Genomic DNA, 12,288 nt, shown 5'->3' with positions numbered 1-12,288 from the left:
AGGAGTTGGCCCCTTTAAAAAAGCTCATCTGCTACCAGCTAAGCTGCTATTTTGGATGATTTTGTAGCAAAAGATTTATCAGTCAGAGGGCAAGAGAGTAGGGTAACCAGAAATACCTCAGTTAAACAGCATGTGTTTTTTAGGAGACTGAGAATCACACACAGATACATCTAATAAAGACATAGAGACTTTATTTTTAAAACACTCATGTTGCAAAAAAATACATAGAAAAATAATGTCCAACTGGGGTACTTTACTAAAGTTCAAGTCACAGACCTTTATGTTACAGATTGAAGCAGTGTTTGTGAACTAATTTATTGAACAGGGTAGAAACAGAGTGTCCTAGTCACCTGGCAGGCTCATAAACTATTTCTACCAGTTCAGGTGTAGGTGAATGACTAGTTCCAATGGGGACTGATGGATTAATAGACAAAATAATTTTAAACAAACTTTCTTTTTGCAACACAATACACATCACAGGAAAATGTTTAACCCTTGAGGAACTGCAGGATGAAAGAATTCAGAGAGTGGAGAAAGAGTATTGAGTAAAGAGGGATCACTACATGCTTTGGAGGCTGTCAAAAGCAGACAGCAATTCAGGGCTCCGCTGCATTCTGAGCCACCCAGCACTGAGAGGGGGTCAGCAGCTCGCGACACTGAACATTTCAACTTGGAGCACAAGCCATGGAAAGATGGGATGAAACTGGCTAACTTTCTATCAACTCACTTCAGGAGTTTTGCCACCAACAGTAAATTACCCTTTTAATAGGAGGAAATTGAAAGGTTTCTCACTGCACAGAATTAAGTAGTGGGAGCAAGAGACTTCCCAGTTTCAGGGGATCTCAGTAGCAATATTTTGGGGGGTTTTCTCCCCTGATGTCTCCTCTCTACCAGGTCACCTGAAATAATACAAAAGAAACAGGGGGGGCAGCCAGTTTGCTCTTTTGCTTGCTGCTTGTTCTTTCTGAAGTCATTCCAGGATCCATTATAGCGCTGAACACAGTTCTCAAAGCATGTGGATAGTCTGTTTATCTGGTAATGGAAGCCACAATAATGTTGTTTGGAAAATGGTTTCCTTTTTCTTAGCCCCTTCCTGCAAAGTATATCAGCTCCTTCTGCTCAGAGGACAGGGCTGCCTATGGCCTAAGTATATTTCTTCCCTGCCCTCTCTGGGACCCTCCATTTCTACTGGACAGTTCAGTGACCGTGGACCCCTGGCACTGTATTCTAGATTTCATGTGAAAATGCCTTAGCCCTTACCTTCTCTGCCTACAGGGATTTCCAAGGAGTGTCAGACTCTGAAATGTTACAACAGAGCCACAATGTCCGATAAATGCGGCAGTGACCTTCTCAAGCTGTCAGGTCTTTAAATAGGATTTGGGATTTAATGCAGTTTTAAAGAAAAGAAATAGGCATTGCTAGTTTAGAAAACTTTATGTCTTTTGGCCAACTCAGAATCTGCCCCTCTACTTTTTTTCAAGGCTGGGTGTGATAAAAGAAAAAGACAGACCAGGTCTTGGGCTAAATAAGGAAGGCCTATGTTAGGTATAGCCAACCTAAAAGCCTGGACTGAAAAGAAGCCCTTCAGTGGTTAATTGCCGGAGAAAAGGGGAAAAAAATAAGAGGAGGAAAGGAAGGACCTTACAAAAAAAAAAAGAATTGTGTCACTTCTGTTATAGTGTAGAACAAATTCTACCCTGAAAACTCCAGGAACCTCTCATTCTAAATTTTCCAGCTAGGGCAGAAAGGGTTGGCAGAGGCCTGTCCACTTTTTGCCAATAAAAAAGGCAACAGGACCCTCCTTAGGCCCCTGCTTGGACATGTGGAGGTTCTTCTGGCACAGTCCCACCCCTTCCAGTCCAGTTCTGTTTATACAGCTTGTCTTAAAAACCACAGTGAGTGCATCTTGTTCTACTCAGGCCACCCTGTAAATACTTAAATTGGCATACTACTGAAAAAGGAATAAGAAGCTCATATTTTCACCTCCCCACCCTATGTCCCATGCCAACCTGCCCAGAGCATGAGGGCTCTTTCATTGAGACCTTCCTCACTTTTACAGGGACAGAGAGAAACCTTGGCCATATTCCAAGGCCAACAAGAGGTGTTTGAACTTAAGTTTGCTTCAGTAGGTGACATCCTCCTCTTGGCTGTCTCTCTCTCCTTAGGTTGGCTCTTTCAGAGTTGATATCAGTTACCCAGGAGGATGGAGCCACAGCAACAGAATCCTCAGGAGCAAGGCACACAGCTCATCCAAAGTTAAGCAAAGTGCTGGAATCAGCACTTGGTTTTTCTCTTCCTCTCCTCAAACAGTAAGCTAAAAGTAACAATGATCTATGGCAGGCACTGGGGGAACTATTTAGATATTAAAATAGTCACTGCCCTAGATCTCTCATTGGCCCACCAGTGAAGAATCTGGGATTTCCACAGAAACCTCCAACAGTTTTGGTCTGCACATCTCTTGGGCCCCAGCTCTTCCTGACCTCAGCCACTTCCGTTTTCCACAGAGACACTTCAGGGAAGGCAGTTTCTGATCACACACAGTTGTCCTCTGAGCTGGTGTTACCAGAGAGCAGGGCTCCAGGTGCCCAGGCAGTAAAGGTAGGGGTAGTAAGGGTAGCTGTTATACATGGAGATCAGGGAGGCCCTGGAGAAACCCCCCTCCTTCAGGACTGGCAAGGAGGAGGGCTTCTCTAAGTCACCCAGATCTGAAGATAGCTGCTTTCGTTTTGTCTTATAGCGTCTGTTCTGGAACCATATTTTCACTTGGGTCTCAGTGAGCTTGAGGTTCTTGGCCAGGTGAGCCCTTTCAGGGGCAGACAGGTATTTCTGATGGCTGAACTTCCTCTCTAACTCAATGACCTGAGTGTGGGAGAAGGCAGCTCGGGACCGCTTCTGAGGCTGCTTGGGGGTCTGGGAAAGGCTTGGTAAGGCGCCTGAAGTGTGTTCACAATCCAAGAGATAAGTCTCAAAGTGACTATCTGGAAAAGAGAGAGGAGGAGGAGGATTAGAAGAAAAAAGTTACATGTTAGCACAGAATTCAATCCACCCTTATCTCCTCAGTGAGTGAACAAAACAGCCCACTGTCATCTTGGAAACATTTCACTTTTTTCGCATGATTAAGGAACTCTCGGGAGAGAAGAATGAGTAAATTTGTGTATTATGTATTCATTTTCTAATAATCAGCAAAAATACGAAGTTACAGTCGTTCAGTGGTTGCGCTTTCTGCCATATTGTTGAGTACAATTAAATGGGGATACTGGATATGTGTGTTAAAGAGGGGTGAGAGCAGGCAGGAAAACACCCAGAATTAAGACACCCATATAGGCATCTGGAGTTAGCATCCAGGTGGGCAAGAGAGGGCTTGTGCGATGGGAGAGGCGGCAAGGGCTAATGGCAAGTTCATTCTCTGGCTTTAATCCGCTTTACCCTAAATGAGGCGTTAGGCTGGCCCATAAGAAGTGATGGGAAAGAAAACGAGTCTCCTCTAAATATTCCAACGGTGTTATTTCTCCTTAAGACCTAAAGGAACATCTCAAAGTACTGTGTTTTTGCCCACGGGATCGAGAAGGGGGATTTTTGCTGATCAAACAGTAATTAATATTAATAAGCTATGATTAGTTCTAATCGCCGGAGCAGGTGCCGCTGGCTTTCCAGACCAAGGAGCCTAGGGCAGACTCTCGGTGGGTCAGGCGGGTGTCCAAATAGCGCGCCACCCTGCCTCGGGGCTAGGGGACAGTGGGGACGGTGATGCCGCACCCCAGCACCCTGAGCTCCCGGCCCGGCCTCCCTGGTCTCGCCGTCCTACCTGGTTCGGACTCCGCCAGCGTCTCGGCCTCCCCCGGAGCTGCGCGGGGCCCGGCGCTCAGCGGCTCCTCCGGCGCCCCGGCGCGGCCTTCTCCTCCCTCGGGCTTGGGCTCGGGCTCAGGGTCGCGCCTCGGGTCGGGCCGGGGCGGGGGCTGCGGGTGGCCGGTTTGGCCGCGGCGCCGCTCGGGGCTGTCCCGCAGGATGTCCTGGATGAGGAAGGAGGTGAGCGGCTTGGACTGCGTGGGCGGCGCGACGCGGGGACTGCGGCCGGCCGCCTCCACCTCGCCGGGCCGCGGCTCGGGAGCCCGGAGCATCCCCGCGGCTGGCTGGGGCCCGGCCCACGGAGCCCGCACCACTTTCGCTTTCCGCCGCCCCGCGCGCACTTATAGTCCCGGGGGAGCGCGCCGCGCCGCCTTCCCATTGGCTGCGGGGGCACCGACCGCGCCGCCGATTGGCTGTCCGGCGCGCCAGGTGACCATCGGCGAGGGGGCGTCCTTCGCACGGTTGCGCTCAGCTCTTCCCTAGAAGATTCCTCCCCGGGTTCGCTTCCCTCCGCCCTAACCCGATTTCCCAGGCTGGGCGCGAAAACCAAAGCGGTCTCCTTGGCCGCAAGCCACTCGCGTAGAGGCTGAGCGCCTTACCGGGGTGAGGATCGGATGAGACACACCGGGTAGCTCTTAGACTGTCAGAGCGCCTTTGCTTACAGGGATCAGGCAGCCAGTCGCTACCACGCTCTTTACCAGTGAGAATCCTGGGTGCCCGTGACCAATCCAGGGAGAGATTGGTGGTAAAGCCAGATCTACTAAATCTTAGGTCCTCAAGGAGGTATAACAACTCTGCAGTGCCGGATCTCAGGCTGGATTCCGGACTAGGCGTTATTGGGGCAACCAGCAATGAAACAGGGAAGATGAAAGTATTATCAGTATTAAATTTACTGAAGTTGAGCACTGTGCTGTAATTGTGTAAGAGAGTATTAAGAAATAAAGCCTGAAGTTGTAGAGGCAGAGGTACCGTATGTAACTTATGCTCGAGTGGTTCAGAAACAATGATGTAGATGGATAAATAAATCCAACATCAGAAAAGGAGTGGTTTCGAATCTTAACAATTGGAGAACCTGGGGAAAGGGTATGCTGATATTCTTTTAAACCACTAGTATGCAACTTGTGCGTTTGTGGTTTAAGTCACCTTCTGTTCAACTGGAATCTTTTCAAAAGGAGTACTTTGTGTGTCTGGGGAACAGGGAAGGGGAATAGGTTATTGATACAACATCCGCCAAACAGAACTATCCCGTGCAACGGGAAGACCTTAGCAAAACTGGGTTTCTTCCTTAATCTTTTTAAAGTCCCTTTTCCTTTAAAATTTTATAAATATTTTCTTTTGAAATAGTTATATATTCACAGGAAGTTGCAAAGTAATACCTGCAGTGTTGGCCATAATGGCATTTTCAAGAAACAGAAAATGGACCTAAGTACATTGTGGTTAACTGGATTTCAGACTTCATTTTATTTTCTCCATTAAAAATCTGTATTCATTTGCCTGTGTGCGTGCATGTGTGTGTGCGTGTGTCCTTTTGTACAATTGTGTCACAGTTTAGGTTCATGTAACCATCACGATCAAGACAGGGAATTCTTTCCTCACTGCAAAAGAACTCCACAGTGCTGCCTCTCTGTTTGAATCCCTGGCCTCTTCTCTCTGGCCCTGACCCCTGACAACCACTACTCTGTGCTCCATATCAACAATTTTACCATTCAGAGAATGATGTATAAATGGACTCATACATAATAGGTATATTACCTTTAGGGATTGGCTTTTTTCACAAGAGAATATACTCCTGAAGTCCACTTTGATTATTGCATGTATTAATAGTTCATTCTGTTTTATTGGTGAATGATTGTGTTGTATGGATCTATTCAATTCAATTCTGTTCTTATCTAAGGACACTTGAGTTGTTTATGAATTTTTGCTACATGAATGAAAGTACTGTGAGAACTCATGCAAAGGATTTATTATGGTTTGGGTGAGTGTCCCCCCAAAGGCCTAGATACAAAAATGTAGTCCCCAGAGTAGCACTATTGGGAGATGTGTGGACCTTTAAGAGGTGGGGCCTAATGGGAGATTCTTAGGCCATTGAGGGTGTGCTCTTAAAAGGGATTGTGGCCTGGTTCTGTCTTTTTGACTGTCTGTCTGTCTCTCTCTCTCACACACACACACCCTCTCTCTCTAGTGCTCTCTCTCTCTCTTGTTCCCGCTCCCTGGCTCAAAATGTAAGCATTTTCTTCCACGCACACTCCTGTCAAGATGTGCTGCCCTGGCTTGAGGACCAAACCAATATAACCTCCTGATCTTGAACTTGAACTCCTGATCTTGAACTTGAACTCCAGAACCATAAGCCAAAGTAAGCCTCCTTTACTTCATAAGTAGTCTACATTAGGTATTTGGCTATAGTGGCAGAAAGCTGACTAATATAATAAGTTTCATTTTTCTTGAATGAATGTCCAGAAGTACAATGGCTGAATCATATGACTGAATCAGGTGTAAGAATCTCTTTAGTGTTGTAAGAAGGTGCCAAACTATTTTCTAGAGTGGCCGTGTCATTTTTCACTTCCACAAGCTATGTATGGGAGTGTCAGTTTCTTCACATCTTCAGCACTTGGTGTTATCACTATTTTTATTTTAGCCATTAATAGGTGTAGAGCACTATCTTAGTTTATCCTAGTTTTAATTTCAATTTACACTTGACAAATGGCTAATGATGTTGAACATCTTTTCATATGGTTGGCCTATTTGCCCACCCTATCTCTTCTATGGCAAAATATCTGTTCAAGTCTTTTGCCCATGTTAACATTGGATTTTCTGATTTTGTTAAATTTACTATTTTTTATGATTACTTTTATACCTTTATTTTATTTAATTTATGTAGTGCCAAGGATCAAACCCAGTGCCTCACACATGCTAAGCAAGTGCTCTACCACTGAGCTATATGCCCTCATCCCCAACTATTGAGTTTTGATAATTTTCTATGCGTTATATACACAAGCCTTTGTTGGATGTGGGGGTTTGCAAGTATTTGCTCCAATTTGTAGACCTGTTTTCATTTCTTTAACAGGATTGTTTACAGAGCAAATGTTTTAAGTTTTTGTGAGGTCCAGTTAATTAATTTTTTTGTCTTACACATTGATTTTTGTGTCTTGCTCAAGAACTCTTTGCTTAGCCCTAATAATAAAGAAGGTCTCCTATGATGTCCTCTGAAAGTTTCATACTTTACTCTTAAATCTGTGCTCCATTCTGAATCAATTTTGTGTATGGTGTGAGGTTTAGATTGAGGTGGGCTCTTTTCATATTTAAAATTTAGAAGTGGGTGGTATTTCAAATCAGTGGAAAATGTGAATGATTTAATAACCTAATGCCACTATATGGAAGTTTTAACACTATTTGTTGTAAGTTCTATTCTTATAACAAAATAAATCCCAGATGGCTGAAAGGTGTAAAACACAAATGGCACATTGGGGGAAATACCACACTCACCATTTGAGAAACTCAAATCAAAACCACATGGAGACACCCCTGTCCACCTCTCAGAACAGCAAAAGTTTTATAAAAAATGAATGCTGTCGGGCATTGGTGGGTACACGGAGGAATAGCTGCTCATGGAAAGTTAGATGGAGAGAAAACCAGTTCTGCATTTTGAATGGCAACTTGATGATGTCAGCATTAAAACGGGGCATATCCTTTGACCAGCTATTCCATGCTTAGAGATTTGCCCCAGAAACTCATGAATATACAAATGTACTGACTTGGGGAGCATCTTCAGCTTGACCTGAGACTGGTTCAAGTAGCAAAATGTATATAGAATAAATTTATCGTAAAGTGGCTACTAGTTATCTACATACTATTCTACACATTTGGAAGGATATATGAATATAGATTTCTTTTTTTCAATAGAGAAGTTATCTCTGAGATGGAGATAGGTTGGGAGAGGGAAGGGAGGAGAGTGGAACAGGATGCGTATCTGGTACTCATTTATAATTTTTATAAATTACAAATCTGGAGCTAGGATCGAGCTGGGCCACCTCCCTCACCATGACCTCCTCAGGTCTCAGATCTCCCTTTAGAAGGGGACACTGTTCATGACACTTGACCTCAGCTTTTTTAACATCTCTTCCCCTTCATGCATTGCACTGGGTTTACATGAGTAGGTCATTTCCTTTATCAGACTACGAGCTTCATGAGAGGGACTTGGTACATAGCAGACAATAAATGTTGGCTCGCTGCATGTCCAACTTCAGTTACTAGGAGGTATCTCACTGACTAGCAGAATTATTCATGTTACTGCAGGGTCCCAAGGCAAGTCACGGAGGGAGGCAGGTTGCCTTGTCTCCTTGCCATGTTTATGCAACTTAAATGGGATGGAAATGACCAAGGGTCATCAGGAGGATACACAGTGCCGTGGAGGCAGAATAACAATCCCTCAAATGTGCCCACTTCCTGATCCCCCAAATCCGTGAGTATGCTCTGCAAATGGCGAGAGGTAGTTCAGGTTGCAGATGGACTTAATGTTGCTCATGAACTGACCTTGAGGTGGGAAGATTGTTCTGGATTATCCAGGTGGGCCTCATGTCAACCCAGGGTCCTAAAGTGAAAGGAGGCCAGAGATCCAGAGTGAGAGTAGCTGCTGTCTGAGGCAAGCTTAGGGAGAAAGACTCAGCTGGCCACAGCTAGCTTTGCAGCTGAATGGGAGCCACGAGCTGAGGACTGCAGAGGTGGCCCCTAGAAGCAGGAAGAGGAGAAATATGATTCCCTCCTGGGTCTCAGGAGGAACTCAGTCCTGCCTACACTCCATATTAGCCCAATGGGGCCCAGTTTGAACTTCTGACTTCCAGAACTGTTGGGTAATGAATTCATGTTATTTAAAACCACTGGTTTTGTGATAATTTGTCACAGCAGCAGCAAGAAGCTAATATATTGGTCTTATAAAAGTAGCAGAGAGATAAGGGAGAACTGACCAGCTCTGCTTTCATTGCATGAATGGGAACCTGGGGTCCTTTTGTTCAAACCTGAAATTTACATTTAGACCCATGATCCCATCCTTTCATTAAAGCTGTCGCCTTGGTATATTTCCTTCAAGTCTTTTGCCATATTAATTGTGGGAGAAATGTAATTTGTATGCTTTTCTTTCTCTCAATTTCACATTATAAACAAGCATTTATACACTGCTCCACTCTGCCATTTTAGAAACCATCTAAATCCAGAAAACATTTAGAGCTACGAGGGACCTCAGGATCATTGAATAAAATATCTTGCTTTTCCGAGACAGAACGTCAGGTTCTCAGAGACTGCTGAAGTGTAGCTGGAAGCCCAGTCTCATAGCCCCTAGCCCAATACACTTCACCCGGTCCCTTCATCCTTCCGCCCCTCCCCTGTGGCCCCCAGTGCTGCCCTCCACTGGAAGAAGCAGGAACAGAGCTGACAGAATTGTCCCATGGACATTTGTTTTAAACGGACCTGGTGCTGGTTTTCATCAGGTATGGCAAGACACGCAGACACAGGAAAGATGATGTGTGCTCACAGACCCCTAGGCAGCACACCATGTAGGGCCATGTGGCAAAGCACCAGGCTGGGGAGCAGGCAGCGGGGTGAGGGGCAGCATGGGCCACAGATCTTCATGTGGAAAGGAAGGGGTGGGGCATGTAGGAAGCTGGGCACGCTTAGGGTGGAGAGTTGGGGGTGGGGTTTGGGTTAATGGCATGATCCCTGGCTGTCTGGGACTTGGGATCTGGGGTGACTTGGGGTAGGGGAAATGTCAGCTCAGTGTGTCAGAGTTAAATAAAGGATATGTTTGGGAGCAGGGACTCCAGGTGGGTTGGTTTGCTCTCCTAGGAACTGGCTAATCTTAGGAGGGGCAGTTCCTTCTCAACTCCATAGGTCCCAAGATGTCAAACCATCATAAAACACAGAAAATGTTAAAATGTGCTTCAATAGCACACATCTCTTTCCTTCCTTTAAAGTGTGCTTTTTCAAGGCCTTCCGGGGGTAGCCACTCCAAATTCGTACCTCGCCTGCACGCCTTGATTCTCTCTCTTCCACGGAGGCCCTTTTTGTTTGCCGTCACTAATTCAGAAAGGCAAAAAGAAAAAGAAGAGGAATCGGTGATCATCACCACCCAACAAAAGAGGCTACCTGCGACATGCAAGCACGAGTGTGCTGAGATTTCCCGGAGGCGAGGGTCCCAGTTCACAGTGTCCAGATGGAAGCAGGAGAGGTGGGGGAACAACCCCAAGGTGCCCGCCTCATGCAGGACAGAGCAGCAGGGATCAATATCCAGGTGCCCTCTGAGTGCCCTCAAGGTTCCTGGTCAGGGCATGGAAAACTCCTTTCTCTTTCATATGCCTCACCTCAGCCCTGGTCCAATTCCCAGTCCCAGCCGGAGTTGGACGGGCCTCAGTGAGAGACTTTCTCCCTGCAGGGACCCTATCATCCATGCTGGGCAACAGCTCTCCTTGGCACAGTGCCAGGCTTTCAGGACTCCGAGCTTTGGAGGTGGGTTGGGAGAACATTGTCCTAGTGTTCTTGGAAGTTCAGTGATATTGGAGTTCAGACTTGTCCCTTCCTTATCTTTTGGAGCTGGACTGGAACGTTCAAGTTCATGGTCTGCACCTTACAGAAAAGGTCCCATTTGTTTTCCCCATCCCTCCCTCCCTCCCTCCAGGGAAGCTGAAGACATTGTAGTCATGCAGAGACAAGAATCATTTGGAAGGAGCTTCTGGGAGTTTGCTGTGTCTTGGAATCCCCAGGGACCTTGTGAAGAGACAAAACAAAGAGCAACCCTGAACCCAGGAGTCCCTGATAGAACTAGAGTACAGAGTGCGCCACAGGGCGAGCCTGCCTTGGCCTGCGTGGGGGTGCTCACTGCACTCTCCAGCCACGGAAACTCAGCCTCTCAGGGTGCTCCAGGGCCTCCTGCACGCAAGCCTCAGCCTCCCGCCTCCCCTTCCTTCCCTGCTGACATTCCCCCTCCTCTGCTGACTGGTCATCTCGTCCCCACTCAGTCCTGCCCCAGCCTAACCTCAGGCCCTTTTCCGGGCTGCGTGTGCATTTACAGTCTCTTGTGTATCTTCGCTGGTTCAGTTTCCACCCAAAAGACCTCGAAGACCTCTCCAGTCTTCTTGATGGCTCGGCTGCTCATTGGGCACTGGATCTTATGTTGCCTTAGAATAGCCACCATTTCCACTTACTGGTTGTCTTAGTCCATTTTGTGCTGCTATAAGATGATGTCATAAATGGGTTCTTTTTTTTTTTTTTTAAATAAAGAACAGAAACTTATTTTCTCACAGTTCTGGAGACTGGCAAGTCCAAGATCAAGGTGCTGGTAAGATTGATGTCTGGAAAGGGGTGCTCCACATTCAGGATTGTGCCTTGTGGCTGTGTCCTCCAGAGGGAAGGAGCGCCAGGTTCTCACATGGCAGAAGACAGGCAGCCAAGCCCAGAGAACCCTGTGTCAGGCTTCAGGGTTCTGACTCAACTTCTCCTTTTCTGCAGCACACCAGGAAAGGGGAGCGAAGGCTCACACATCCAATGGCCACGCTGCACTCACTTCCATGGGTCTGTGGCTCACTATAGACATTTGGTCCACACTACAACCCTTTGGGGGTCCTTCTTTACAAATGAAGAGACTGAGGCTTGGAGATTGAAGGCAGCATGCTCAGGTTGGCACCGCTAAGGGGTTGTTCTGCCTCCAAAGTCCATACTGTCCCCACTGAGTCCTGCACTAGGCACCTCAGGTGTTCAATGAGCACCTACCGATTTGGCTGTTCAGAGATGGTTTTGGAAGCAAATCAGGCTCATTCAGGGTCTGGGTTCAGTTGACTTGGTTGACACTGGGGAAGGAGAAAATAGAGTTGCAGAGAGTGTGGCAAGTAGACAGGACTGTGCACACATCCCTTAGGATCACAGCTGTTTCCCATTGCTTTCCAGAATTCGTTGCTTAGCTGAACTATTTTCCCTCTCTCCTATCTCCACTCCCAAAGGAGCATGATAGCAGAACCATCAAAAATGGGGACAAGGGGTAAATAAAACCACCTTTTGCAAGGTTGGCCCAGATCATAGGCAGCTGCCTGCCTGGAGGGGTTCAAGGGCATTGCCTCCCCTCTGATCTCACTCTGTGCCCTGTATTTTTTCCATGTGGCATTTGGGTTATTGTCATGTGTTAATATGAAAGTGCTTTGTAGGCTTGGTGACATTAGATTTCCCTCAGACATTGACCTAATGGCATGAATTAGTCTGACCTTTATTTTCCACCAAGTGGTCGACAGAGTTCAGGCCACAAGACACAGAGATGAGGTGCAAGAGGGGAGAGGGGTCATAGAACAGCCCAGAGCACAGGAAAACTAACCTGAAGTCTTTGTAACTTTTCACTTACTCTAACAGAATGATGCAGGCTAGCTAAACTATGACCAGTAGAGGTTTATTTAGCTCATGGTTCTAGAG

The 12,288-nt window shown here is 46.6% G+C and overlaps 1 protein-coding gene across 1 annotated transcript; it reads right to left on the bottom strand.

The window, feature by feature from the left end:
- Positions 1 to 645: 645 nt before the first annotated feature.
- Positions 646 to 4,150, bottom strand: NKX3-1 (NK3 homeobox 1). The gene is made up of 2 exons (XM_079142515.1): positions 3,806 to 4,150; positions 646 to 2,978 (listed from the first exon to the last, which is right to left on the bottom strand). Exons 1-2 carry the CDS (start codon positions 4,116 to 4,118, stop codon positions 2,560 to 2,562), a joined length of 732 nt encoding a protein of 243 aa, XP_078998641.1. The 5' UTR covers positions 4,119 to 4,150; the 3' UTR covers positions 646 to 2,559.
- Between the last annotated feature and the right edge of the window lie 8,138 nt (positions 4,151 to 12,288).

This window comes from Sciurus vulgaris (assembly GCF_902686455.1).
Source record: "Sciurus vulgaris genome assembly, chromosome: 5".
NCBI lineage: Eukaryota > Metazoa > Chordata > Mammalia > Rodentia > Sciuridae > Sciurus > Sciurus vulgaris.
Note: the sequence above shows the minus strand (reverse complement) of the source record. Positions and strands in the feature narration are given on the sequence as shown.